A 24,421-nucleotide genomic window follows, 5' to 3' on the forward strand; every position below is an offset into this window, starting at 1 on the left:
GTGAGCTCCGCGGCTCCGCTTTGCGTGGACGCGGTGGGGGATTTCTGACAGGCGCCGCTCGGGAACCACGGACGCGCCGGGGAGCCGTCCCCTCCCCCCCCCACCCACGCCGTCCACGCGGCTCCGGACGGCATGGTGGCGTCGGACGCGGCTGCAGCTCCACACCGAGGTACGTGATTGTTTTCTGTCTTTTCACCCGGGATTTCAACCCACGTCCGCCCTGCAGCCGTGGGTAGCCTCTGACGTCAGAACCCACGGTTGTGTTTATGTGTGTGTGTGTTGGGGGTGCGCACCTGCACCGGTGCGTCTCCTGGCGTCGTCGTCGCCAGCTGAGAGGAAGCTAAGCTGAGCCCGCTCTTAATGCGCATGCGTGGTGAGGCCGGGGCGACGTGCAACCCCAAGCCGCCGCGGTAACGGCTTGCGTTTGACGGGAAAAAAAAACGTGCATGCAACCCGCAGCCATTGCTGCTGTCCGCTGTTATTGTTATTATTATTATTTTTATTATTGTTTTTGTTATTGCATGGGTTAGATTCCCTGCCTGCGTGCCGACGTGCCGTCGGGCAAGGCTGAATCCCCGCTCTATGTTGTTGTTTTTGTTGTTGTTATCGTTATTCTTGGTTGGCCGTTAAATTCCCGGACCTTCTCATCTGCACAACACCGGATCCCTGCAGCTGCTCCGAGTGTGTGTGTGTGTGTGTGTGTGTGTGTGTGTGTGTGTGTGTGTGAATGAATGAATCCCGTTGAAAGGGTTATATAAGTGGGGAACTTTCATGATTGTTATTGGAAAGTTGATTGTTCAGTTCTTCTCCAGTCCTGAAGTGTCCATTCGTGTGTGTGTGTGTGTGTGTGTGTGTGTGAATGCAGTGTAAACCATCTACCATTGCTGTTATTATTATTATTATTATTGTTAGAGGTGGTCAGTCCTCAGGGTGACTCCTCTCCCATCAGAAGGTTGCCGGTTCAATCCCCGTCTCCTCCTATACGTCCCGCTCCCTCCGGCGCCAGCTGTGTTTTCTTAGCCGAAGGCGGACAGCAACTGCCCGGGTCAGCCGGAGGCGCCGGCGCCGTCCTCGCCGAGGTCCTGCTTCTTCTCGAGGTGTTTGGACCCCCTGGATGCGTGGAGGTCACATCTGGCGGCGGTCACAGAGCAGCGTGACTGCTAACAAGACCCTGGACCAAACACACGTGGAGTGGGTATCGTGCTAGCCAAATGCACGGATGGACGCGAACCTGCTGAAACACACACTCACTCACACACACACACACACACACGGCGACCCGTTGCATTCACTAGCAACCGATGCATGTCGATACAAGATCTCAACACACGCGTGTTTTTAAGCTGCCTCTAGACTGGTTTGAGCTGTAGGCAGACGAGAATGTATGCGGCGCTCGTGCTCAGGAACAGGACTTTCAGGTACACACACACACACACACACACACACACACACACACACACACACACACACACACACACACACACACCCTGGCCTCACCATTCATTGTTACTTTGTTGTTCACCGTTTGTGCGCTCCTTGTTTGCTTCCAGCCTCACGTCGAGCCATAACCAGGTGTGTACTCTAGCAGCGCATGCTCAGGGCTGTTGCTATGGAAACGCAAGTACTCAGGAGTATCTGAGTAGTAATGATGAGTTGAGTTTGCCCCCCCCCCCCACCCACTAGTTCACCATTACATGGCGACCTGCAAATATGTAGCCGATTTGGCAGCCTGCGCCTGTGTGTGCACGCCGGTGTGTGTGTGTGTGTGTGTTTGTGGGGGTCAGGGGGACGTGTGCGTTTGTTGCCATGTCAGTAGAAACGCAACATATATGTGATTGTGGGAAATTTCTGGTGAAACATTGTGTCCCCCTGAAGGTCAGTCTTGGAGTATAGCTAGTTAGCATAGCCGCGACCTCAACCGCCCTACACCGATGGAAATTTATTACACATTAATCCAGTGCTTCTCAATTATTTTCTATTACGCCCTCCAGGAAGAAGAAAACATTTTGCGTACACCTCTGCACAACATCGTATCCTTATTAACATGAAAGAAAAGAAAAAAAGACAGAAATATAGATCAACTTGCAACAAAGAATAACATTTATTAACATAGTGCTCGCTGCTTTACTGAAGTAGCTTTCACGATGTCAATATTTGGCATGTGTTTCGCTCAAATATCTTAAGCGGTTTATCAGGGTAATGTCTTTAAGTTCATTTATTTGGCTTCATGCATTCATTTTTAGACAGTAAACATCCCGATCTAGTCACACTGAAGCCGAGCGCTTCGTCATATTTCCTCGTCTTCGCTTTCGGGTAAATTTCTTTTGTCTCATTATCTCCGTCTTTCACCCCCTTTATTAACATTCCTGTTAAATATTTTTCCATGGTTGAGGTTTTGTTGACCGTACGTCATATTTCCTGCCCTGTGCTGTGTGTGCAAAAAACTTACACTATAGAGCTAATGCTACACCATAAGCACGTTCCCCAGGGTCGCATGCATGCGCGAGTGAGTGTGTGTGTGCGAATTGTTACATTTTCAAGCGTCACACTGGCGTCTAATCATGCACACACACACACGCACACGTAATTTTGGATGGAGAGCCGAGCCTTGGAAGTTTCCTCTCCAGCTCCTTTATTTATTGGTTATCTTTTAGCCCCGCCCCCTCCCAACCAGGAAGTACTCTACAGTTGCCATGCGTCCCCGTGCCATCTAAGTGTCTCGAGCCTTGGCAGCGCCTCGGAGCAGCTGGTCGCCGAGGTCGGCTGGAACGTTCACCTCCCCGCCGTACGTGCATGAATCCCCCGCGCACGGCGGCGCTCAAGGAACGGCGGCGTCCGTTTGCCTCGTGAAGGCGACCGTTAGCGTCGACGACTCAACTTGTGAACTGTACAAAAAAAAATAACGTCTCTAAACGGCCGCCGCTTCCTGTTTTTCAGTTTACGTGTAGCCTATCGGTGCATCCAAGATGTGGGAAAAGTGAGACGTATCACTCTTAGCTACTTCGATCGGCTACGGCGAAACACTGGCGTGCAATTTTGCGGTTGACCATTTGTCGACGAGTAACCCCAAGGCACTCTAGCTGTGGCGGCTGCCTCAACCGCCGTTGAAATGTGATTGGTAGCGTTGGCCGTTGTGACTTCTAATCAAGAATCACGATTCCTGAACTCCTCTGCCAGGCCTCTCTGCAAGGACCGTCGCAAATTTGACTTTTCTCCATTCTGAAAGGAGGCCAAGTCATCCGCGGCGTCCGTACAGAGTGCTCGGGCCGCCGGACGGGATGTTCACTCGTCGTTCGAGCCCCCATCGATCTGCTCCGCTCGGGAAGCGAAACAGGGTCAGTTGGACGCCGTCCCCTTTGGTAGATCTTCTGTTCAAAATGTCCCCTCGCCCCGTTTGCCCGCTGTCCTTGCGCCACTCCGTTTGCAGAGGGTGAATTTATTGCACCTTGGCAGCGGCTCCGGGGTGGCTGGGGCAGATCAGCTGGCGAGGCGTCACAGGCGGACTTGAACATTCCCTTCTCTTTGACACCGCCGATGACTTTGTGGCGATCACATGCGCCGGAAGCACTTCTCTTACATGGAGGCGGTGCACCGCCGTGCTCTGAGTGCACGCCAGGACACAACCCGGACTGTTCCTGCTAAATAGGGAACAGCACCGATACCCCGTTTGGACCAGAAAGTGCACCAGACACGGATCTTTAAAATGAAATAAAGTAGCCCACAAGGCCACATTTAGGTAATCTACTAGAAGGGTCCAACTCGAATTTGTTTAAAGGAAGTAGCTTCCCCCAGGTGAACCTTTTAGCTTAGCATTCTCACAGGCAGCGAGGGACCACGGTAGGGATTGTGGTGACGACCACCAGCAGTTCCCCCCTCAAAAAACAAACCACTGAAGGTTTTTATCTTCTCCCTGCACTGTTTTGCCGGGTGGAAACCCCTGTCGGTTGTTAGCTAACACCGGACTCGTTCCTCTACGAGCTTCTGTCCGTTTTGTCCAGAGAAAACATTCGACCGTCGACCGTACTAGTTTTTCCAATATGGCGCTCTGCGGTCAGAATTTTCCATTAATTGCCGTGGCTTATGAGCTCCGCCGACCACCTACGTCACACGACTTCTTGGGCTGGAGCTAAGATGGGTTCTAGGAAACAAAGGTGCGTGGTCCGTGGCTGCTCATGGAAAGGATCTCGACACGAAACTTGTTGAATTCTACGTCGCCTTAGAGCGGACGAACTGCCACTGCAACGTAAACGGGTGAAGCGTCGGGTTACTTTTGACCGCGTTAGAAACGGAGGTACACGTTCACGTACGGAGCCTGAGCACGAACCAGCCTCCGCCGACCTCTGCTTGGACGGCAGCCGGTGGGCTGAGGCCTCGGGACCAAAGCAGATTTGCGAGCCCGATTGCGGCAGTGTGTCCCCTGGCGGGTTTACAGACTGGACGGCGTGTTGTAATCGCCGTCCCGGCGTGTCCAGTGTGGAAATAAGCGGCGGCAGTAGCCAGGAGTCGTCCTTTTTGGCGCAGAGGTACTCCGTTGCTCAAGGCCAGAGTCAATATTGACTTGCAGTTTATAGCGGCGAGGGCCGGGCCCGCCGCCAGCTCGACGGACCGACCGGGCTCCCAAAGCGCCACGGCCGCGGCAGAGGTCAAAGTCACGCAGACACCGTCTCGTCCCTCCACCCGACCTCGCCCTTGCTCGCACGTCCGCTCGGAGAGCCGCCAAAACCGGGCCTCAAGGCAGCCTCGGTTAGCGCTATTGCTATGACCCCGGATGTGTGAAGGGGTCGAGCCCGACCCGCGGTCGTGGTGCACCTTCTACGCTTCGCCGTCACACTCGGCATTTTTCTTTCTTCACCTGTAGGTGGAAATGTTGTAAACCCCGTGTCCCCGGACACGCTGTCAGCGCGGAGGTCGGAGTCCACCTGGACTTTATGTAACACTTCCCCATCGCGTTTCCTGACTCACGTGCCGATATGCTCAACGCATTAGGATTTCTGTAACATATGAGTCTTCCATCTCAGGCAAACACAAGTCCGTCCTCAGTACTTCTTCAGCACTTTGGAACGTGCATTTCCACGTCCAGGACGCGTGGACGCCGTGTCCAAAAATAGCATCTACGTAGCGCCGGCTATCGCGCCTGTCAAAAACACAGTTAAAGTCCAATGTCAATCACTCGGCCCGGGGGGAGATTGGGGGGAGGGGGGGGGGGTGATGCACTTTGGTCAATCGCCGTGACGATAAAGAGGTCCGGCCAGCGTATCAGCTCAGGGCGATAAAGGTTGGCTGGAGTGTTTGCCTTACAGGCACGGTCATCGAGCTCCTCAAACAAATGGCCAGGCGGCGCTGACGGTCCGGCCCCATCAGGCCACGCTCCCGCTCTGAGCCCACCGTTGCCCCCCTCGGGCCTGTCAGTCCACATGATGGCAGGGGGGGGGTTAATCATTAACCTGTGGTCCGGTCTGTCTCAAACGCACACACACACTCGTTAATACAACCTCTGGCAAAAGAGCTGAAGGCGGTGTTGTCAGAGTCCGAAGCTGCTCCAGGATCCCGCAGAGGAAGGTAGGGGGGGGTGGGGTGGCCTGGGCGGGGGTGGGGGCTTCATCTGGAATAATCCGCTCGATCATGGGGGTGGCGGAACCGTTTACGGTGTGTATTTGTTGTCTCGCCGAGGCGTGCGGCGGCAGGGCGCCGTTATCAGCGTTTAGTTTGGTTCGAGACAAGCCCGAACACACCTCGTCGCCCCACCAAAGCGCCGTCATCGTGCGAGGAAATGACCCGAGCGGGCCGCGAGGCGGCGGCGCAGCTGTGAAAACTTCACCCCCCGCCAGGGCCAGAGTGGGAGTTGGCCTTCGGCGTGCCCGGGTCGCTCCCGGAGCTTGTTTATCCACCTCAGCTGGGACTCGCTGGCTGCTCCGCGCCACGCAGGGGATGGACATAACATCGGAGGGGGTTGGGGTGGATGCATGCTAAGCAACCGCGTAAATCCATCGGACGGTATGGATTGTTTACGGTCCGCTGGTGCATCCGGCCCCCGTGGTCACCAGCACAGACGCACTAATACAAGTTTAACCTATTTTTTTTCCCAGCAAACCGTAATGGGATTTATCGATCGCGGGTGGCAGATTGCGTTCCAGCGGTGGTGAATCTCCGTTGTCCGATTGTCCGATTTAGGACCGCGACCCCCCCCCCCCGAACGTGACACGTCAACTCGGGGTTTCTTGCGCGTTTCCTTCGGTAGGTGAACTCCAAAAGAGGTCTCCCCCTGCGAAACGAAGGCTTGCGATCGCCATAGAAACCTGTCCGAAGTTCCGGTGCCCGGCGCGTGGACGTCTCTGACTTTCAATTATAGCTTTATCTCGGCGCCCCCGCAGCTGCAGACACAGGAAGCAATGGCACCTCCATCAGATGCGCCCCAAAGCTCGTTCCCAGTGACGACTAGCAGTCGGACAGCTAGCGGTTTAGTCGGCTAGTCGGCTCACGGGTGAAGGCTCTCTTACGAGACTCGGGGACGGCGCGTTGAATTTGCATCCCCGCGTGCCCCTCCCCCTCCCGGCGTATCCAGTCTCCTAGACCTTGGTATTTGGCAGCTCGGGGGCCCTGTGTGTTTACATTCTCATGTGGTATGCTGGTGACAATACGGGGGTTAGCCGGGTCCATCGCTTTAGAGGCTGCTGGTAGGGAGTGGGATCAACGGGTTCAGGAGAGGACGTGTGTCTTCTCTTTTTAAAAAGAACTCCGTGCACGCCCGGGGTGTCTGACATGGTTCGTCGACCTTGCGATGATCTAAATCCTAACCGTGCCAGAAAATGAGATATTAGACGCTCTGCAAGCGCAGATTTATCTCGTCTTACCGCCAGATAAGAGTGTGACTGGGCGAGTCGAGCGTCGCGGATGGATGTCTGTCGGGCCGAAAGCCAAGCAGCGTCGCTCCCCGAATCTGTTTTTTTTAAAAGAGGAAGCCGGAGTGAGATGCGTCTGCGATACGAGGTGTCCTCCAAGAGATGGCTGGAGCAACGGGAAGGCCGAAGGGCAACGCTGCCCCTCCACAGCTGCTCATCGAAATACTCGAATGCGGTACCTTTTCTTTTCTGTGCGCGTGGAGAATCATTTCTAAATCACTTGCTAGCATAGCATTAGCATTTTGCTAACGTAGCCGCTGTTAATTCGATTTCCTCATCCACCCAGTTGCCTTCCGCCAGGCGAGGACCCGGTCTTTTCGTTCTTTTCACCGGGATGGATCGTCGCCTGCCAGCCTCGCCGCCATAATCGGCGGGCGTGAGGGAAGGTCAAACGTAACCGCGTGAGAAGGCGTGAGATGGTCGAGAGTAAACAGCATCGGCGGCGTTATTTTTTTCCTTTTCTTCAGCCTGACGTCCACTTCTCGCCCGACCCCATGTGCCTCCAAGCCCCCGTTCGATGTGCTTAGTGGGGCCCGATTGAAAGGGGCTTACTGAAGATTGACCCAGTTTACACGTGGATGTCTGAACGTGCAACGCAGGGTGCGCTTTCAAGCGTAGGCCTGTCGCCGCCGCCGCCGCCGCCGCCACCGCAACCCCTGCGTCTCAGCCCCACCCCGGGCGCACAAGAAGAATCTCGCCCAGCTACAAGCCAGTTTGGCTCTTCTGCTCTCAGCCGACCTTCCTATCTTAGCAGAGCCTAAGCCAGCCCAGTGACCTATATTTATCCCCACATGTATCTTTCATTCTCTCTCTCTCTCTCTCTCTGTCCTCTCTCTTTCCCCTCTCTGCAGCACTTTGAGGTGACTGACTTTGGATTTAGCAGCTGGTAGGCTTGTTGTGTCATAAGATACCACATGTCCTCACTTTCCTCCATTGTCTCCATCTCCCACCGGAACCCGCAGGTAACGTCAATGCTAATTAAAGGCCCGCTCGTTCCTCCCTCGTCCGCAGGTCCATGAGTGAGAATACCGGCGGGCCGTCCCTCCACCACGATGGTCGACATGGAGAGCCACTACCACCCGCCTTCGCCCCTGGAGGACTCGATGCTGGGCAGCCCCCTGTGCGTCGATGACGACTTCATCGGCGGCATGGAGGAGCTCCAGGACATCTCCCAGTGCGTCGGCGGCGGCGGCGGGGCCCTGGGCTCCCTCGACGCCCCCGAATATCAGTCGTCCAGTAACGGCTCAGAGGGATCCACCGTCCTAGGTGAAGGCGGAGTCACTGCCACCGAATTGCAACGTGTATTTTTTTTTATTTCCAGTTTGCCGCGACGGCGCCGTGAAGGTCATTTGGTAGTTTGCCTGTACTTTCCGCCTCCCGCCCCGCCAGAGAGGAATCCTCGCATTCCTCGGCCGCCACGCACCACCTCTCAGGAAACGTCCGCTCCGCTTCCCCGTTTCTCCTCAATGGGAGTCACGTGGACGCCTGGGAAGTTTACGACCGCGGCGCCGCGTTACGCAGCACGCGTAGAACGGGAAAGATAACTGGCCGGCGGCGGCGCGTCACGGGGACGGGGTTCGGACGAAAGGGATAGGAGGAAGGGGGAGGCATCTCAGAAACATTCGGTGATGTCATGGAAAAGTCAGTGAGGGCACGCGGAGTGACTGCGGTGCTGAAGGTGAGAGAGGCGCAGGAGCAACGCTAACATGCTAAGAAACAGGCGGGGGCGCAACTCCCTGTCCGATACCAAAGAGCGCTAATCCCCTCCGCACCGGTGTTTGTCATCCCACATATGCGGATTGACTCGGTGCCACAGTTTCCAAGTATTATGTCTTTGCTATTTGCGTACCGGACGAGCGTTACTAGCCGAGTTCAAATCCCACAAACTGCAATAGGAAACTGTTGTCGGTCGCCGGCGAACCACATGATCTGTCATCCTCGCGGAATAACAGCAACGCTAATCCCGTACTTGTGAGGGGCAGCGTGCCGCTAGCGGTGCGGCGGCTCCCTAAACGAAGAGCCGCGTGGGAAGCGGTTGTCTTCACGGAGCCGAGGGGACGGGGGGCCCTCGGCATCTCGGTCACAGAAGGCCGGGAATGCATCGAGTAGGACCCGGTCCAGATATGATGAGGTCGTGTAAGGAAAGTCGACCCGTTGCCCGCTGTGTGGTTTGCCGGCCCCGTAACAACAGAGTTATAGCCCCCCGTTGGCCATCGACATCAACTCTGTCGGTCAGCGTTTTTTGAGGCCCATCAAATCAGATGCGGACTAGCGAAAGAGGTGAACTCAAGTGAACTCGTGATTCGAATGCAATATGAACCGGGTCCCCTTCCCTTTTTTTTTTTTTTTTTTTTTTTTTTTTTATTTGAGTTTGGTCCGTTCACGGGATAGCGTTTACTTCCACTTGGGCAGCTCGGCGACACAGCGGTTAGCTCCTCCCCCTCACAGCAAGAAGGTCTCTGATTGGTTCCCGCAGGGAGTCTTCCTGCATGGGGTTCCTCAGGGTTCCTTTCGCAGTCCAAAACCACGCAGGACGTTCATCGGAGACCCTTACGCCCCGATGTGTAAATGAGAGGGCGAATGGTTGAGTAAGAAAAATAATTTATATTTTATTAATGCCTCTTGGGGAAATTCATTCTCTGCCATTAACCCATCGTGGATGAAAACCATGAACAGTAGGCTGCCATCCAGCAGCACCAGGGGAGCAGTTAGGGGTTCAGTGTCTTGCTCAACAACACGTCGACACACCAGGAGGAGCTGGGAATCCAACCAGGAATGCCTGGGTGAAAACCAGGAATCCTCACCACCAAACCATATGGGACATTATGTGTGTCCGTCCGTCCGTCCTGAGATAAGCTCCGGCCTTCCGAGAGTAAAGATGAATGAATGAATGAATGAATGAATTTCTTCCGCCTCTGATGCAGAACGTAAACTGTAAGAAAAGTGAAAATACCAATTTGGATTGGATTGGATTCAAATCTGATCATCATTCCACGAGGGTGGACTTCCTTGTCCACTGTGGTCAGGGTGTAGTCCACCCTCCTCACCTCCACCTGTGCATGGCAGAAGTAAAATGAGGTTGAAATAAAAACGCAATAAAAGCGTCGAGGCCGCGGCCGCCGGTCTGGAGAGGCGTGCAACGACGGGTGTAATTACCTCTCCGCTGGTGTCTTGTAGATGCCCTGACCCCGGCGTCCAGCCCATCGTCGGTCGTTTACGGGATGGCAGCGGGCCAGGAGGAGTTCTCATCTTCCACCTCCTTGCTCAGTCTGGAGTGTCGAGTGTGCGCCGACCGAGCCTCGGGCTACCACTACGGCGTCCACGCCTGCGAGGGCTGCAAGGTGGGCTAGCGTACCGCACGCACCAAGCAACATGTATTTGGAGTTGGACCTTTGGGTCTTGTTTTGTATCATGGACTTTAAACCCGCATTTAACTGCCTCTTAAATAACACTCCGGGGATCTTCAGAAACCAGGCCAGGCCACGCCGGAGATCTAAAGACAGTGTGTCTTGTGACGAATGAGAGCGCAGATAAGCGTCGGAAAAAAAATAAATAACCACGCTCCGCCTTCACAGGCGGCTGCACAACAATAATCTTTCAGTTAATTGTTTACCAGTCACGCTGAAGAACAACCTAAGGCTGTTTGAGGAGGCGTCACATGACAAAGATAGCGCAACGGGAATCCTATGTGCGATGCGGTTTTTCCCAATACCTTCCAGTACCTCTGATCAGTCAAATGAGGGGAGCCAAATTAAAAAAAAAAACACTTAAAACTAGGTCATTCGCTGACCTCGGCGAATCACTGGAAAACCATGTTTAATTTCACTAATTCCATCAAATCATCGCACCGTTAGTCCAACGTGCCCTCCGGCCAGGAGGCGTGGAATTTACTCCGGGCGCCAGAGTGCGGCGGAGTCGGGGTCTAAGACATGTGACGTCTCAGGGGGGCCGTATACCAGTAAAACCCCGGGTTATCTCACGGGTCAAGGAGAATGCGTAGCGCTAATGGTCTACTAGCGGCGCAGAAATGACCCGGTCCGTACGCTCCTATCAGAAGTGATCCCGGTCCGGGGGGCCCGTATCGGTTTACAGGCGACAAAGCCCCTGGGTATCCTTTGCCTCCTACTCTTAGATATATCTTGCATATCGTGGAAGGAAATGTCAAGGTTAGCAACGTTTATTACATTGTTTTTACAAACTAGACCCGCAGGACGGCGTTAGCGGCTAATAAGTGACTCGTGGTTATTATTAACACAAACTACGATGACTTGTGGTATATGAACGGGAAAGTGGACAGATCCCAGGTCTGTCCGGGTGGCCTTCTACCTCGTCCAGTCGGGGTAAAAACAAAGCGAGCGAGAGTGTGGCTACCTCACTGCTAAAAGCAGTAGCGCTGACAGTTTGAGGGTAATAGCTGGATCAAGCTATCAGCGATATCAAGCTACCAAATCAAGCCTCGCCCCCTTGGAACCTGAGCAATAAGAGAGAGTCCAAGGACTCGGGGGAAGGTATGCGGTTCCCATCGCGCATTGGTGGCAGGACATTAGCGCAGGGCAGAGCTAGCGAGGTGCATCTTGGGTATCTCCCAGTAGAGGATGCCTGAATGTACAATCCCAACCTCGGTGTCTAGACCCCGTCTGGATCGAGCGGTGAATGAATGTCCTTCCCCGTCTCTTTTTTCCCCTTTAGGGTTTCTTTCGGAGAACCATCCGGCTGAAGCTGGAGTACGACAAGTGCGAGCGCCGCTGCAAGATCCAAAAGAAGAACCGCAACAAGTGCCAATACTGCCGCTTCCAGAAGTGCCTGTCCGTGGGCATGTCCCACAACGGTGAGTCGGTCGTCGCGGCCGTGGCGTTCGGAGTCCGGGGCACCGACAAAACAAAAAGAAGCTTGCTGAGATCTGCGCCGCGCACATGCCGAGCACGTGGTCTCGGCGCCCTGCGGCCGTGGAGTCGTATTACGTTTCGGCGGCCGAACCCGTTCGACCCCTTTCTCCTTGTTGAAAACTGAACAGGAAGGAAAGCGTCTGGCTGTCTCTGACCTATGAATGAATGAATGAATGATCTACTACAATGGTATCATGTGACTCGTCAACATCGCATTCTTGCCGTGCCGCTTTATTTCAGAGCATTTTGGTGAACTTTTCTAGTCCTTGTGTACCTTCAGGCTCCAGTCCTCTCGTGTGCTGTCACTTGGTCTGACGCTCGCATACATCCATGGCTTCATGCATACATTCATTCATTTGTTATCTATACCTAAGAGGTAGGCTTCCACCTGGATCTATCGCTTGCAAACTCCACCCAGAAACCCCCCCCTGCTGGAAGCAAACCAACCTTCTTGCCAACCCCTTCACGGATTCATGCGGAGGAGAAATCACAAACGGAAGCCGTCTGGTTACCCCACAGCCGCTAGCGCCGTGCTACACGTCGGCTTTTCCTCACGACCGCCGATCGGTGCTCCGAATGTCGCCTGGTAAACATCGGGCGCGACACGCCGGAGGCCCCGAGGGTCTTGGAAGGAGCACCTTCTCGGGTAGATCTGAGAGAATCTGTTTGTGCCGGTCAGCCGCTACAGGAGGTCGGGTGTTTAAATATAGATCCTGCAAACTGGAGTTATTCCACATCGGTGGCCGTGAACTATCCTGGACTAAGTGCCTTTATTGATACACGCCGGTTCAAACCCCATCGGTTTATCGACCGGAGTGGATTCAGCTTTTCCCCGCGGCGCCACACATTTTGACGACGACGACGACGCCGTCGGATGTCTCTCAGCCCCGTTTCCCCTCTCGGTATCGGGTTTCGCCGGCGGAATGCAACGTTAGAGGACCCGTGGGAGATTCCAGATGTAAGCGGACCCTTTGCGGTCCGTCGGACGAAAAGGGGCCGCGCGTCTCGGAATCTGTACCGACAAGGAAGTGGTTGAACCACGCCAGATGTTCCTCACCAGATCGGGTTTGTAAACAGGGACCGGGCGAGAGGCCGGCTTTGACCCCGACCGGTCGGCTGTCAATCGCAAGCCCACATGTAGGGACGCAAGCGCATTCAGACCACCGGTGCTTCCCTGCCATCTTGGGACCGCTGGGGAGGAACCTGGCGAGAACCCGGGCAGGAGAACCCAGAGTTTCCGCTTGAGCGTTGCCCTGGAAACAACAAAAAATACCTCCCGTGACAGATTCAGACCCAAACGAAGCCACATCATCATCGTCCTCTTGGAAAGGTTCCCGCCACAGGGAATGGCTCTCTGATCTAGATCTGATCACTTGGTCTACTCGGCACGTACTTTATATTATGGGATCTTTTTAGTATTCCCGGTTGTGTTTCTTGTTTTCTGCTCTTCGGCTTGTTGGGTTGTCGGTGAGAAGACCGGGAAAGTCGCCTCCCGGAAACGGCGGCGTACGAAGGGACGGTTGCGGACAGCGACGACGTAGAAATTGCCCTTTTTCCCCAGTATTTTTGGAGAAAAATCATGATTGACGCTGAACTGGAACAGAAGCACTTCCTGTTAGCCGAACCGTCACCGTCGCTTCCGGAACTGGTCGCGAGCGTCGACGATTACGGGATCCTCCAGCTCGATAATTAGGTCGAACGGAGGGGAAGCCGCTTCGGCAGACTGGCAGACGGCCCGTCCTCCTCCTCATAGGCTCATGCTAGCGCTTAGGAAGCAGGCTTAGCTTAGCATCACTCACTTGCTCTCATCTTAATTAGACCTGGCTCCCGGCGTGGCGCCCCCGCTGCGGAGCTTTCCCACCTTCGGATGATCCATCTGCCCGGCGCTCGCTAATCTAGCCGTCTGCCGACATCCATCTCACCTCATCCCGGTGTGTGTGTGTGTATGTGTGTGTGTGTGTCTCGGGGAGGCCAGTCGTCACCGCTCGAGGTTGGAAGTAGAAGAAGAAATGAATTAAGGAAACTAGCATGTTTATATGTGTTTATTATTTGTTGCGTATTCCGGCTAGTGGGCATTTAAATTGGGGATGAGAGGTTATAAGCAGTTCCCCGCTAATCTCATCAGCCAAATGGGATCAGGCCGTCTGAGGGCCCCTGTGTGGCGTTTATGCAAATCGGGCGAGCCCCTTTGAGCGGTTGTAATCCGCCGTCGTCGTCGTCGTCCTTCTGTAATTCCCAGTTTTACACCGACGGGCGTCTGGTTTCGGGTGACCGGCGTCGCTAAGCGATGTCTGTCCCCGTATCACGTTAACGCTGTTGCGGCACTGATGACGTCTGTCAGCTTCAGCCTGCCGCAACCATCATAACGGTCCTCGCAGAAATGTTCTACGTGGAGCAAGAGGTTATTGGAGTGAACGATGGACACGTATCTGATTTGTGCTTCACGGGATGCTCTGCGTGCCCCTCTTGCCCGCAGCCATCCGCTTCGGGCGGATGCCGCAGTCAGAGAAGCTGAAGCTGAAGGCCGAGATGGTGACGGGGGACCGGGAGGTGGAGGACCCCCAGCTGGCCGACCAGAAGACGCTGGCCCGGCAGATATACGAAGCCTACCTCAAGAACTTCAGCATGAATAAGGCCAAGGCACGAACCGTACTCACGGGGAAGACCAGCACCCCGGTACGTTGACCAGCTGCGGGGGTTCGAGTCCGGTCGGAATTTTTTTGTGGAGCAGATCTGGACCGCGCTCTTTAGAGATACCCAACCGGGAGCGAGCGCTCGGAGGCGGCAGCACAGGAAGCGGCGCCCTTTAGCAGGCGGTAACTCCCGGGAACAGATCCCGGCGCAGCCTTGGCGGCCTTCTGCCTCGACCGGTCGGGGTAGAAAGAGAGAGAGAGACGGACAGAAAGATAGAAAGCAGGAGGGTGATAGAGACAAGCCTGGGATGCAGGTTGGGAGGGACAAACACAATGATCTTATGCTAATAAGAACAGTAGCGCTAACAGCTACTAGCTAGCTGGCAACGCAGTGGACACGACGTTAACGTCAATATTCACGATAGAAAGAGCAACGGTGGGCGCCCGAGGAGCGGATTAAGGCGCCTCCCCTTGGAGCGGAGGCTTACAGGGAGGGGGCAAGGGGGGGTCAGCTAGGTCAGCCCGTGCAGACAGACGCATGTATCCTAGCAACCGCCGCTAAATTTCACATTTCCTCCCGTTAATACCGGAGCCGGAAGTCAGAACGTCTCCCTCGTCCCTCGGCTGCGCTTACAAAGTCCCAAAGTCCATCCTTCCCGTCAAGGAGACGCCGTGGATCCGGGTTGCGGGCGAGAAAAGTCACATCCTGTCCTGCCGCTGTCAGTCATTTGGCGAGCCGTTGATCATTGACGAATCGCATCGGCACGTGCCCTCCTAACAATCGCCCGATTCCAAGACCCGGAAGAGTTTCCGCGCTTTACCTGCCGGGGGAGAAAATCGGGTGTGTGTCCACGGATCCGTAGTCACCCTGAGAATGTGTATGTGTGTGTGTGTGTGTGTGTGTGTGTGTGTGTGTGTGTGTGTGTGTGTGTGTGTGTGTGTGTGTCGTCCGCCAGCCTTTCGTCATCCACGACATGGAGACCCTGCAGCTGGCCGAGCAGACGCTGCTGGCCAAGATGGTGGGCTCGGCCGGGGTGCTGAAGGACCGCGAGGCGGAGGTTCGGATCTTCCACTGCTGCCAGTGCACCTCCGTGGAGACGGTCACCGAGCTGACCGAGTTCGCCAAGTCCGTCCCGGGATTCTCCGGCCTGGACCTCAACGACCAGGTGACGCTTCTAAAGTACGGCGTGTACGAGGCCCTCTTCGCCATGCTGGCCTCCTGCATGAACAAGGACGGGCTCCTGGTGGCGTACGGCTCGGGGTTCATCACCCGCGAGTTCCTCAAGAGTCTCCGGCGGCCGTTCAGCGACATGATGGAGCCCAAGTTCCAGTTCGCCATGAAGTTCAACGCGCTGGAGCTGGACGACAGCGACCTGGCGCTCTTCGTGGCCGCCATCATCTGCTGCGGCGGTGAGGCCACCCGCGACTTCTCTTTCGGGTCACGGGAAGCGAGGGAGATCCTCACCCTGACCTCGGTTTCTCCTCGCTCTCTTCTCAGACCGCCCCGGCCTGGTGAACGTGTCACACATCGAGCAGATGCAGGAGAGCATCGTGCAGGTGCTCCGGCTCCACCTGCTCGCCAACCACCCCGACCACGCCTTCCTCTTCCCAAAGCTGCTGCAGAAGCTCGCCGACCTGCGGCAGCTGGTGACGGAGCACGCCCAGCTGGTGCAGGAGATCAAGAAGACGGAGGACACCTCGCTGCACCCGCTCCTGCAGGAGATCTACAGGGACATGTACTGAGGAGGACCGGGAGGAGAAGACCTCCATAAGCTAGGGTTGAACCACTTAACCCCTCCGCCCCCAATCCAGAAGGAGTTAGCTCCTGTTAGCACAAGAAGCCCGAGAAGTAGGGGCTGATTCTCCTGTGTTGATACAGAATACTCCACTCCAAGGCGTACACCTTTTATTCGTTTGTTTGTTTTTCGTGCCGACGATCAAGAACCGGTAAGAAAAAAAAGCCATATTCCCGGCCGGCTCACCCCGAGCGCCCTTGGCGGCGGCGGACGCCATGGAGGGCGGCGGTGTCACCTATGCACTAACCGCCCAGCGCCACACTCCCGCCGCGCCCCCAAGGCTCCGAACCCTCACAAGCCATACGTTGTTCGTAGGAGAACGCGGACGGTCGGCAGGACGTCCTCCTCCTCTTCCTCACGGGATTCCACAAATTGACAGGCGGCAACACTCTCAAGGAAAGCCGGCGTGCAACGCCGCCGAGAGGAAGTGCGACGTAGCATTGGACGCTGACGCCCTTATTTGGCACTCCTCCATCCTGTTTCCGGTTCAGCCGTTCAGAGGCCGAACCCCGGACCCCCCCCCCCCCCGAAAACCAGCACAACACGGAGATTATCTTCAAAACAGAAAAAAAAAATCTAACATGTAATAACAGTGTCATAACACAGTAGTCGTCTTTTTTTAAATCAAATAATTGATTTGCGTTTTTTTGCATTTTTTGGGGTGGGGGGGGGGGGGGGGGGGGAGTTAGGTTATGTTAGCATGAAGATGTTAACAAAAATGGCCTCAGTAGGAAGTGAACCCGTGAATGGTGTTATTACACCGTTATTACAGGAAAAATATTACATTTTCAACCCTCATAACCCCCGAAACACAAAAACCCTCAACGGCTCCCGTGTCTGGACCCCCCAGAGTTCAACCCTTCAAAGCGCAGACGATGATCAACTTTTGTATTCCTCTGTTTGGTATAGTTTTTTTGGATGTTATTAATTGTACAGCAAAAATATATGTACTGTATTTTTGTTTTGTTTGTTTGGGTTAATTACAATATAATTGTGCGTTAATTACGTTGGATAATATTTTTATACAGCAGTATGTATATATATATATATATGTATGTGTATATATATATATATATATATGTGTGTGTGTGTGTGTGTGTGTGTGTGTGCGCGTGTGTGTGATTAATTCTGATAGGTATTGAAATATTGGAAAAATGTGCAGTTTAAATGCGTTTATGGGCAACAGGGCAAAAATTGAATCTATATCTCTCCCCGGCGGGGGACATTCCTTTTTATGTTTGTGTGAATAATTGATTTGGATGGACGCAACAGTCCACTTTATTACACTTGTACTTGTCAAATCCAGCACTTAGCATTGAAGCATTTTATTTCTCTCTTTTAACTTGAAAAGTTAGGTCGACCCCCTCCTGAAACCAACCCCCGCCGCCGCCACGCCTTGCACGTCCTCAGGTCGCACCCGGTTCATCTATCACAGGATGAAATACTCGCAGTATTCGCCATGCAGTAAAATAATGCAGTACCCGGAGTCCCCCCCTCCCCCCCATACACACACTCGCTGCTACACCCGGTCACCAAACCCGCCACGCGAAGATTACCGACCCTCCGGCCGCTCAATGAATGTCACTCGCCTCCCCCAGAAGATCCTCAGGTGTCCTGCTCGGGGATCCACTACCTACGGTCTGTGCCTTAAGGTGTGTCCACGTCGTGCAGACAAGGGATCCAGATGATCAGCTGACCTCCACACACACATACACACACACGGGTCGGTGGGGTGAACACATGATGTCTGCTCACCCTCGCAGATCAAAATCAAACACCCGACTTTCTAACTCGCATCAGGGACATGTAGTCTTCCTCGGTTGAAGTAGCTCAGGACGTGGGGGGGGGGTTTGGTAGTTCAATGCCTTATAGCACACAAACAATGTTGATTAATACAACCTCTATTCTCAAGTGTTTTCTGTTTCGTTTGTGTTTCTTGTCATACCCCCCCCCACCCCAAAAAGTTAAAAAAAAACTTGTCTGTTAGTAATAGGAGTAATAGAGTTTTGAACCCACAACCCCTCCCCTCTCCAGACGTGATGTCATTGTGTACTTTGGCTCGGTAACGGTACTGTAAATGTTTGCTGAATGTATATCTAGTCATTGAAACAATAAAACAGGTTGACCAGTGCTTTCGCAGTGGTGAGTGCAAAGACGGGGCTCCGGTTGGATTCCCACTTTTTGTGTGGCGTCTCCAAGTCGTATTCTCTAAATGATCTGGTAATGGTTGGATGTTCCAGCGTTCAACCGCTTGGCAAATGACATCGGGGAAGGACTCCGGCCTCCCCACGACCCTGAGGATAAGTATAGAGACTGAACGAACGAACAAAATGTATTTCCTAAAAACAACTTTGCGGTGCAAACGCGCCATCTTCTGGTGAGACCTCAGACTTGACCGTCCTTTATTAGACATAAGTGAAGCACCAGGAGGGACTTGTGCCTAATAATAAGATTATCATTTGGGTAAAATTATCTTATATTTGTAATAATATGGCATGAGGACAATCTTGTTCCATTTCTTATACTGGTTGTGAAGAAGTACTGCTTATTCTCAATGCATTTTATTACTGTGTAATGAAGAGTTGATGTGATCAGGGAAACCGGTAGGAGAGTGCTTGATGTGTCCCCTGGAGGGGAAGTAGATAAGGAGGAAGGAGGAGGCGCGGGAGTAAATACAGAGAAATAGATTAGCAAAGAAAAATTGGGACACTTCTTCAGGAGAAGGGAGTACAGGGAAATGCAGCTCAAGGAAAAGGTAAAGGTGGCAAAAGCCAAAAAAAGGGCACATGATGACTGCACATAATGACTTGTATGCTCGGTTGGGCAGTAAGGAGGGAGAGAATGATTTATACAGGTTGGCAAAATAGAGCGATAGAGATAGAAAGAATGGACAGCAGGTCCAGGTGATGTACTGTAAAGGTATTGACAGATGGGAGGAGTACTTTGAACAGTTGATTTATGAGGTTAGAACGGTAGAAGAGGCAGAAATTGTGGAGACTAGTAAACTTAAAGGGAGGAAGGCATTGAGGATGATGAAGAGTGGAAAGGCAGTGGGTCCTGATGATATTCCTGTGGAGGTGTGGGCGTGTCTGGGAGAGGCAGCGGCAGGATTTCCGGTTAGATTATTCAACAGGATCTTAGAGAGGGAGAGGATGCCTGAGGACTGAAGAAGTGTGATGGTGCCCATTTTTAAGAATAAGGGGGATGTGCAGAATTGCAGCAACTATAGAGGAATAAAGTTGATGAGCCATACAATGAAGTTATGGGAAAGAGTAGTGGAAGCTAGACTGAGAGCAAAAGTCAGTATTTGTGAGAGGCGGTATGGCTTCACGCCTAGAAAGAGTACCACAGATGCAGTATTTGCTTTGAGAATGCTAACAGAGAAGTAAAAAGAGGGTCAGAGGGAGCTGCATTGTGTTTTTGTAGACCTAGAAAAAGCATATGACAGGATGCCAAGAGATGAACTATGTTATGTATGAGGAAGTCTGGAGAGGAAGTATGTTAGACTGGTGCAGGACATGTATGCTGGCTGCGAGACAGCGGTAAGGCGTGCTCACCACTGTCACGGACCATGATGTTTGTAGATAACTTTGCGATCTGTTGTAAGAGCAGGAACAGGTGGAGGAACATTTAGAGAGGTGGAGGTGCGCTTTGGAAAGTAGAGGATGAAGGGGCTGTCCGAAGGAAAAGAAGCCATAACTGCATTCTCTGAGGAAAAGTCCTAAGAATGCTTCTTTGCAAGTCCAGTCAGAATAGCAAATAGAACAAAAACTTGCTGAAAGCGTCCTATGCAACTCGGCTCTGGGTGCTTTTGACATAAATAAAACATTTTTATTGTTAATTCATTCATTATCTGCGCCCCCCAGCTGCGATCCACTACCTGGACCAAGCACATCCCGCCGTTCCCCACGGCTCCTCTGGAGACACGCCACCGTGCCCCTGTCCTCCCACGGGTCTTCAGTTGAATGTGGAAACTTACACGGTGTTTCCCGCGTTGCCTGTGGGTTCCGGACCGGCGCCGCCAGGGGACGCTGCTCCACCGCCGCCGTTCCGCCCCGCCTCTCCCCTCCGTCACTCGGAACATGGCGGCGTCCTTGGCGCGGCCGTGCCGCCTCGTCCCGCGGCTCTCGTCCCCCCCGTGGCCCCGGGGGACCCGCCGGGGGCTCCGCGGGACCGCCGCGGCGCACCGCGACTTGCTCGCCGGCCTGAGCCGCCGCGGCGTCCTGCGGGGCGCCTTCCCGGAGGCGGCGGCGCAGGACGAGCTGCCGCGGCTGCTGCGCTCCGGGGCGCAGACGGTGTACTGCGGCTTCGACCCCACGGCCGACAGCCTCCACGTGGGGAACCTGCTCGCCGTCATCGGCCTGCTGCACTTCCGCAGCGCTGGCCACCACGTCGTGGCGGTGCTCGGCGGCGCCACGGCGCTGCTCGGCGACCCGAGCGGCAAGACGGCCGAGCGGGAGCGGCTGTCCGAAGAGGCCGCGGCGGAGAACGGCCGCGGTTTGCGGGAGGGCCTGCAACGCGTGTTCGCCAACCACGAGTTGCACTTCCACGACCGCGCCGCGCAGCTCGGCACCGTTACGGTGCTGGACAACATGAGCTGGTACCGGGACCGGAACGTGGTCCGGTTCCTGGCGGACGCCGGCAGGCACTTCCGGATGGGCACCATGCTGAGCCGCCACAGCGTGCAGTCACGCATGCGTAGCGGAGACGGGATGAGCCTGACGGAGTTCTCCTACCAGGTGTTCCAGGCCTACGACTTCTTCCACCTGCACCAGGTGCACGGCTGCAGGATCCAGCTGGGAGGAACCGACCAGCTGGGCAACCTCATGTCCGGACACGACTTCATTCAGAGGTGAGCTGCGGAACCTCGTAGGGTAATGCGCAGATTTAACTGGACCGGGACCGCCCGCGGACACGCACGGTGCAGGCACTCCCGCCAGGGGGCTGCGGTGGCATTTCAGGCCCCGCTCTTTTATTCGGCGTACTCCAATTCTCTCCAATTGCACAAAGTAAGCTACTTTTAAGAGTCTATACTATCCCTCTAGAGAGGTGGGTGGAAGGGTGAGGCTACAGGGAGTGGAGATCAAGAAGCTGGAGGATATCAGGTACTTGGGGTCAACAGTCCAGAGCAACGAAGAGTGTGGAAAAGAGGTGAAGAGACGGGTTCAAGCAGGTTGGAATGGGTGGAGAAAAGTGTCAGGGGTACTGTGTGATAGAAGACTATCAGCCAGAATGAAAGGAAAGGTGGACAAGACAGTGGTGAGACCAGCGATGCTGTATGGACTAGAAACTGTTACCATGACGGAAAGACAGGAGGCAGAACTAGAGGTTGCAGAGATGAAGATGTTGAGGTTTTCTTTGGGAGTGACCAGGATAGATAGGATCAGGAATGAGTCTATCAGGGGAACAGCACATGTTAGATGTTTAGGAGAGAAGGTCAGAGAAGCCAGACGGGGATGGTTGGTTCATGTACAGAGGAGGGATAGAGTATATATTGGTAGACCGATGCTGGAATTGGAGCTGCCGGGCAAGAGGTCTTGATGAAGACCAAAGAGAAGATTTATGGATGGAGTGAGAGAGGATATGAAGGTAGTTGGTGTGAGAGAGGAGGATACAGAGAAAAGGGTTAGATGGAGAAAGTTGACTCGCTGTGGCGACCCCTGAAGGGAAAAGCCGAAAGAAGAAGAAGAAGAAAAAGAGAGAGAGAGCTATGATTACATGTATAGTCTGGAAATGTGTGCTCTGCGCAATAAATTCTCATTTCGCCGTCCGGTGAGGTCAGATAAAAAATTATAATGATGTAAGCAATGCAATCACGGGATGTGCACTTTGAAAGAGAGCGTGCAAATGGAAATGTAAACAGTTGTGTGCACGGGATGTGCAAGTTGAGAGTGCAGATTGACATCTCACACATGAGTGCAGCTTCGAGTGTGCAAGCTCTTAAAGTGTTGGTTGGATGCGGACAGTTAAATAAACAGTCGAGTACGACGTGGCTGTGCCGATGTCAAAGCGCAGATGAAGTTACCCTCAACCGTCGGGGTTGGTATTTGACTCGACAGCCGGCGAAAGTTAATGACATTCTGTGCCAGTTAAGACGAGATGCAACTTTACGGATCCCGCCGTGGAGGAAATTCAAGTGTCGCAGCAGCAAAAGGCCCAAATTAGAATACCGTATAATGATTAAAATGATGTTACCCGTAACTTAACTGTCTCCTCTGCACTTACTGCTGTGCAAATTGAAATTCCCCCCTCGTGGGACAATTAAAATCCCCATTTACTCCAATAACCCATATCACATTTTTACATAGGAGTAAAAACTGCTCTACTGTTTTGCTACTGCTATTGTGTACCTCTTCGTGGCCCTGCAGGATGAATGGCGACCAGGTGTACGGCCTCACCGTCCCGCTGGTCACCAGCTCGACGGGGGACAAGTTGGGAAAGACAGCGGGGAATGCGATATGGCTCAACAGAGCCAAGACGTCCCCCTTCGAGCTCTACCAGTATTTTCTCCGGCAGCCTGACGCCAACGTGGAAGGGTGAGTTCGGTCGCTCCCTCCGGCCTATCGGATGCCTCCGTCCCGTCTGCGTCTTCTGCTATTCGTTGGCTTTTCACAGGTACCTGAAGCTGTTCACCTTCCTGCCTCTGGCGGAGATCGAGAGGCTGATGGAGCAGCAGCGGGAGGATCCTGGCAAGCGTCTGGCGCACAAGCGCCTCGCCGCGGAGGTGACCAAGCTGGTGCACGGAGCGGAGGGCCTGGCGAGCGCCAAGAGGTGAGCGAGGGGCGGTAACGTGCGCGCCGGAACCGACTCGGAACGGCGAGATTCACCCATGCGATGGTCCGCAGATGCACCAGCACGCTGTACCATGGCAGCGTGCAGGCCCTGGAGGAGATGAGCGACATGGAGCTCCAGGAGCTCTTCAGGGAGGCGCCCTTCCACGAGCTGCTGCTGGAGCCGGGGACCAACGTCATCGACGCCTGCCGCAGAGTTAAAGCCATCCCCGAGGGTCCCAAGGGGTAGGAACGTCCGCTCCCGCCGTTGAACGCGATGATCGACGGGGAAAAGGCCGCCCGGTCACCCGCGGCTGAATCGTCCGCAGGTATCGGATGGTGTCGGAGGGAGCGGTGTGGATCAACCACAGGCGGGCGGAGAAACCGGAGCAGGTCCTGATCCCCAAAGTCCACATCCTGTCTAACGGACTTTCGCTGCTCAGGGTGGGCAAGAGGAACTTCTACATCATCAAGTGGCTGGGTCTCTGTTGACGGGAAGGTAGGGCAGCTCCACCCCCACCCCTCCTAATTTGGCTGGACTTTGCATCACCTCGTAAATATGTACAAATGTGACATTTATTAAAAAGACACGATTGGAGATCCTTTCGCCTGCCGTTTTTCTGGGAAAGGCAACACTAGGGGGCGGCACCGTGCAGAGCAGGCTACCTCCGCCAGGCCGCGGAGGCTGCGAGCCACAACCTGCTGTGACAACCCCCCCCACCCCACCCCTCCTCTAGGTAAATAATTGCTTATTATAAAAACAACACAGCATCATTTCTGGGCAGCGGCAGTTAGTTCTCTATTTTTGGGGTGGATGTCACTTCTTTTGGTTTGCGGTGACAAGGAAACTGGCATGGATTTGAGCTCCCAGCTGTGCTCCCCGCCAGCGGCGGGAGGTGTAAAATGTCCTCAAACAACTCATAATGCAATTAGAAGAGGTTTTTAACGGCGGCCATTAGAAGTTTCCCCAAATGCAGTTTATTTATTTTTTTAATGTGGTGCGAGAAACCGAGCGTGGCGCTCTGGGGCCTGAGTGCGTCATCCTATTTGGATTGATGTTTATTTTTATTTTTTCACTGTTTGCAAGTTTGAAAGGGGGCTTTTCTGACGGCGACCCGGTCTTGTTCTCCCGCGAGTACACGGGGAAAGGGTTGGGGTCGACCACGAATTCTTCCTGGTTTTTTCCAGAGGAATGCTGGAAATGCTCAGCAGGCTGGAGCTGCGGAGATGCACTTCACATGTAGCCCTAATTAGCCGAGGCAAAGAAACCAACCCAATCGCGGCTTTCCGAGGTGGCGTTTCAAAGTGTTCGTTTCATCCGGTGACCCTGATTTTTTTTCTTTTTTTTTTTTTTTTTTTTTAAATAGCTTTTACAAAAATAGACATCAGCTTTGTCTTGAAAACCCCGCAAAAATCAAACCCCACTTTGTTGCTGAC

The 24,421-nt window shown here is 53.9% G+C and overlaps 2 protein-coding genes across 3 annotated transcripts; both read left to right on the forward strand.

Annotated features, from left to right (window-relative positions):
* Positions 1-17,519, forward strand: pparab (peroxisome proliferator-activated receptor alpha b). The gene is made up of 7 exons (XM_086149374.1): positions 1-169; positions 7,911-8,165; positions 10,077-10,240; positions 11,589-11,727; positions 14,262-14,461; positions 15,375-15,828; positions 15,917-17,519. Exons 2-7 carry the CDS (start codon positions 7,952-7,954, stop codon positions 16,159-16,161), a joined length of 1,416 nt encoding a protein of 471 aa, XP_086005500.1. The 5' UTR covers positions 1-169; positions 7,911-7,951; the 3' UTR covers positions 16,162-17,519.
* A 2,774-nt stretch (positions 17,520-20,293) lies between these two features.
* yars2 (tyrosyl-tRNA synthetase 2, mitochondrial) lies at positions 20,294-23,586 on the forward strand. 2 transcript variants are annotated; one of them, XM_086149373.1, is made up of 6 exons: positions 20,295-21,066; positions 22,583-22,750; positions 22,830-22,985; positions 23,060-23,230; positions 23,314-23,483; positions 23,572-23,586. In XM_086149373.1, exons 1-5 carry the CDS (start codon positions 20,297-20,299, stop codon positions 23,474-23,476), a joined length of 1,428 nt encoding a protein of 475 aa, XP_086005499.1. In that variant the 5' UTR covers positions 20,295-20,296; the 3' UTR covers positions 23,477-23,483; positions 23,572-23,586. The 2 variants fall into 2 exon arrangements, with proteins under 2 accessions (XP_086005497.1, XP_086005499.1); XM_086149371.1 differs by having other exon boundaries at positions 20,294-21,066; positions 23,314-23,580.
* The last annotated feature ends 835 nt before the right edge of the window (positions 23,587-24,421 follow it).

Source organism: Fistularia commersonii, chromosome 7 (assembly GCF_037954325.1).
Source record: "Fistularia commersonii isolate RoL2024-O1a breed Wild chromosome 7, RoL_Fcom_v1.0, whole genome shotgun sequence".
NCBI lineage: Eukaryota > Metazoa > Chordata > Actinopteri > Syngnathiformes > Fistulariidae > Fistularia > Fistularia commersonii.

Coding starts and splice junctions, on each gene's coding strand:
- pparab (XM_086149374.1), top strand. CDS start 7,952: ATGGTCGACATGGAGAGCCACTACCACCCGCCTTCGCCCCTGGAGGAC. Junction 8,166..10,076: donor AGAGGGATCCACCGTCCTAG/GTGAAGGCGGAG, acceptor GGTGTCTTGTAG/ATGCCCTGACCCCGGCGTCC. Junction 15,829..15,916: donor CGCCATCATCTGCTGCGGCG/GTGAGGCCACCC, acceptor CTCTCTTCTCAG/ACCGCCCCGGCCTGGTGAAC.
- yars2 (XM_086149371.1), top strand. CDS start 20,297: ATGGCGGCGTCCTTGGCGCGGCCGTGCCGCCTCGTCCCGCGGCTCTCG. Junction 22,751..22,829: donor CCTGACGCCAACGTGGAAGG/GTGAGTTCGGTC, acceptor GGCTTTTCACAG/GTACCTGAAGCTGTTCACCT. Junction 22,986..23,059: donor GGCCTGGCGAGCGCCAAGAG/GTGAGCGAGGGG, acceptor GATGGTCCGCAG/ATGCACCAGCACGCTGTACC.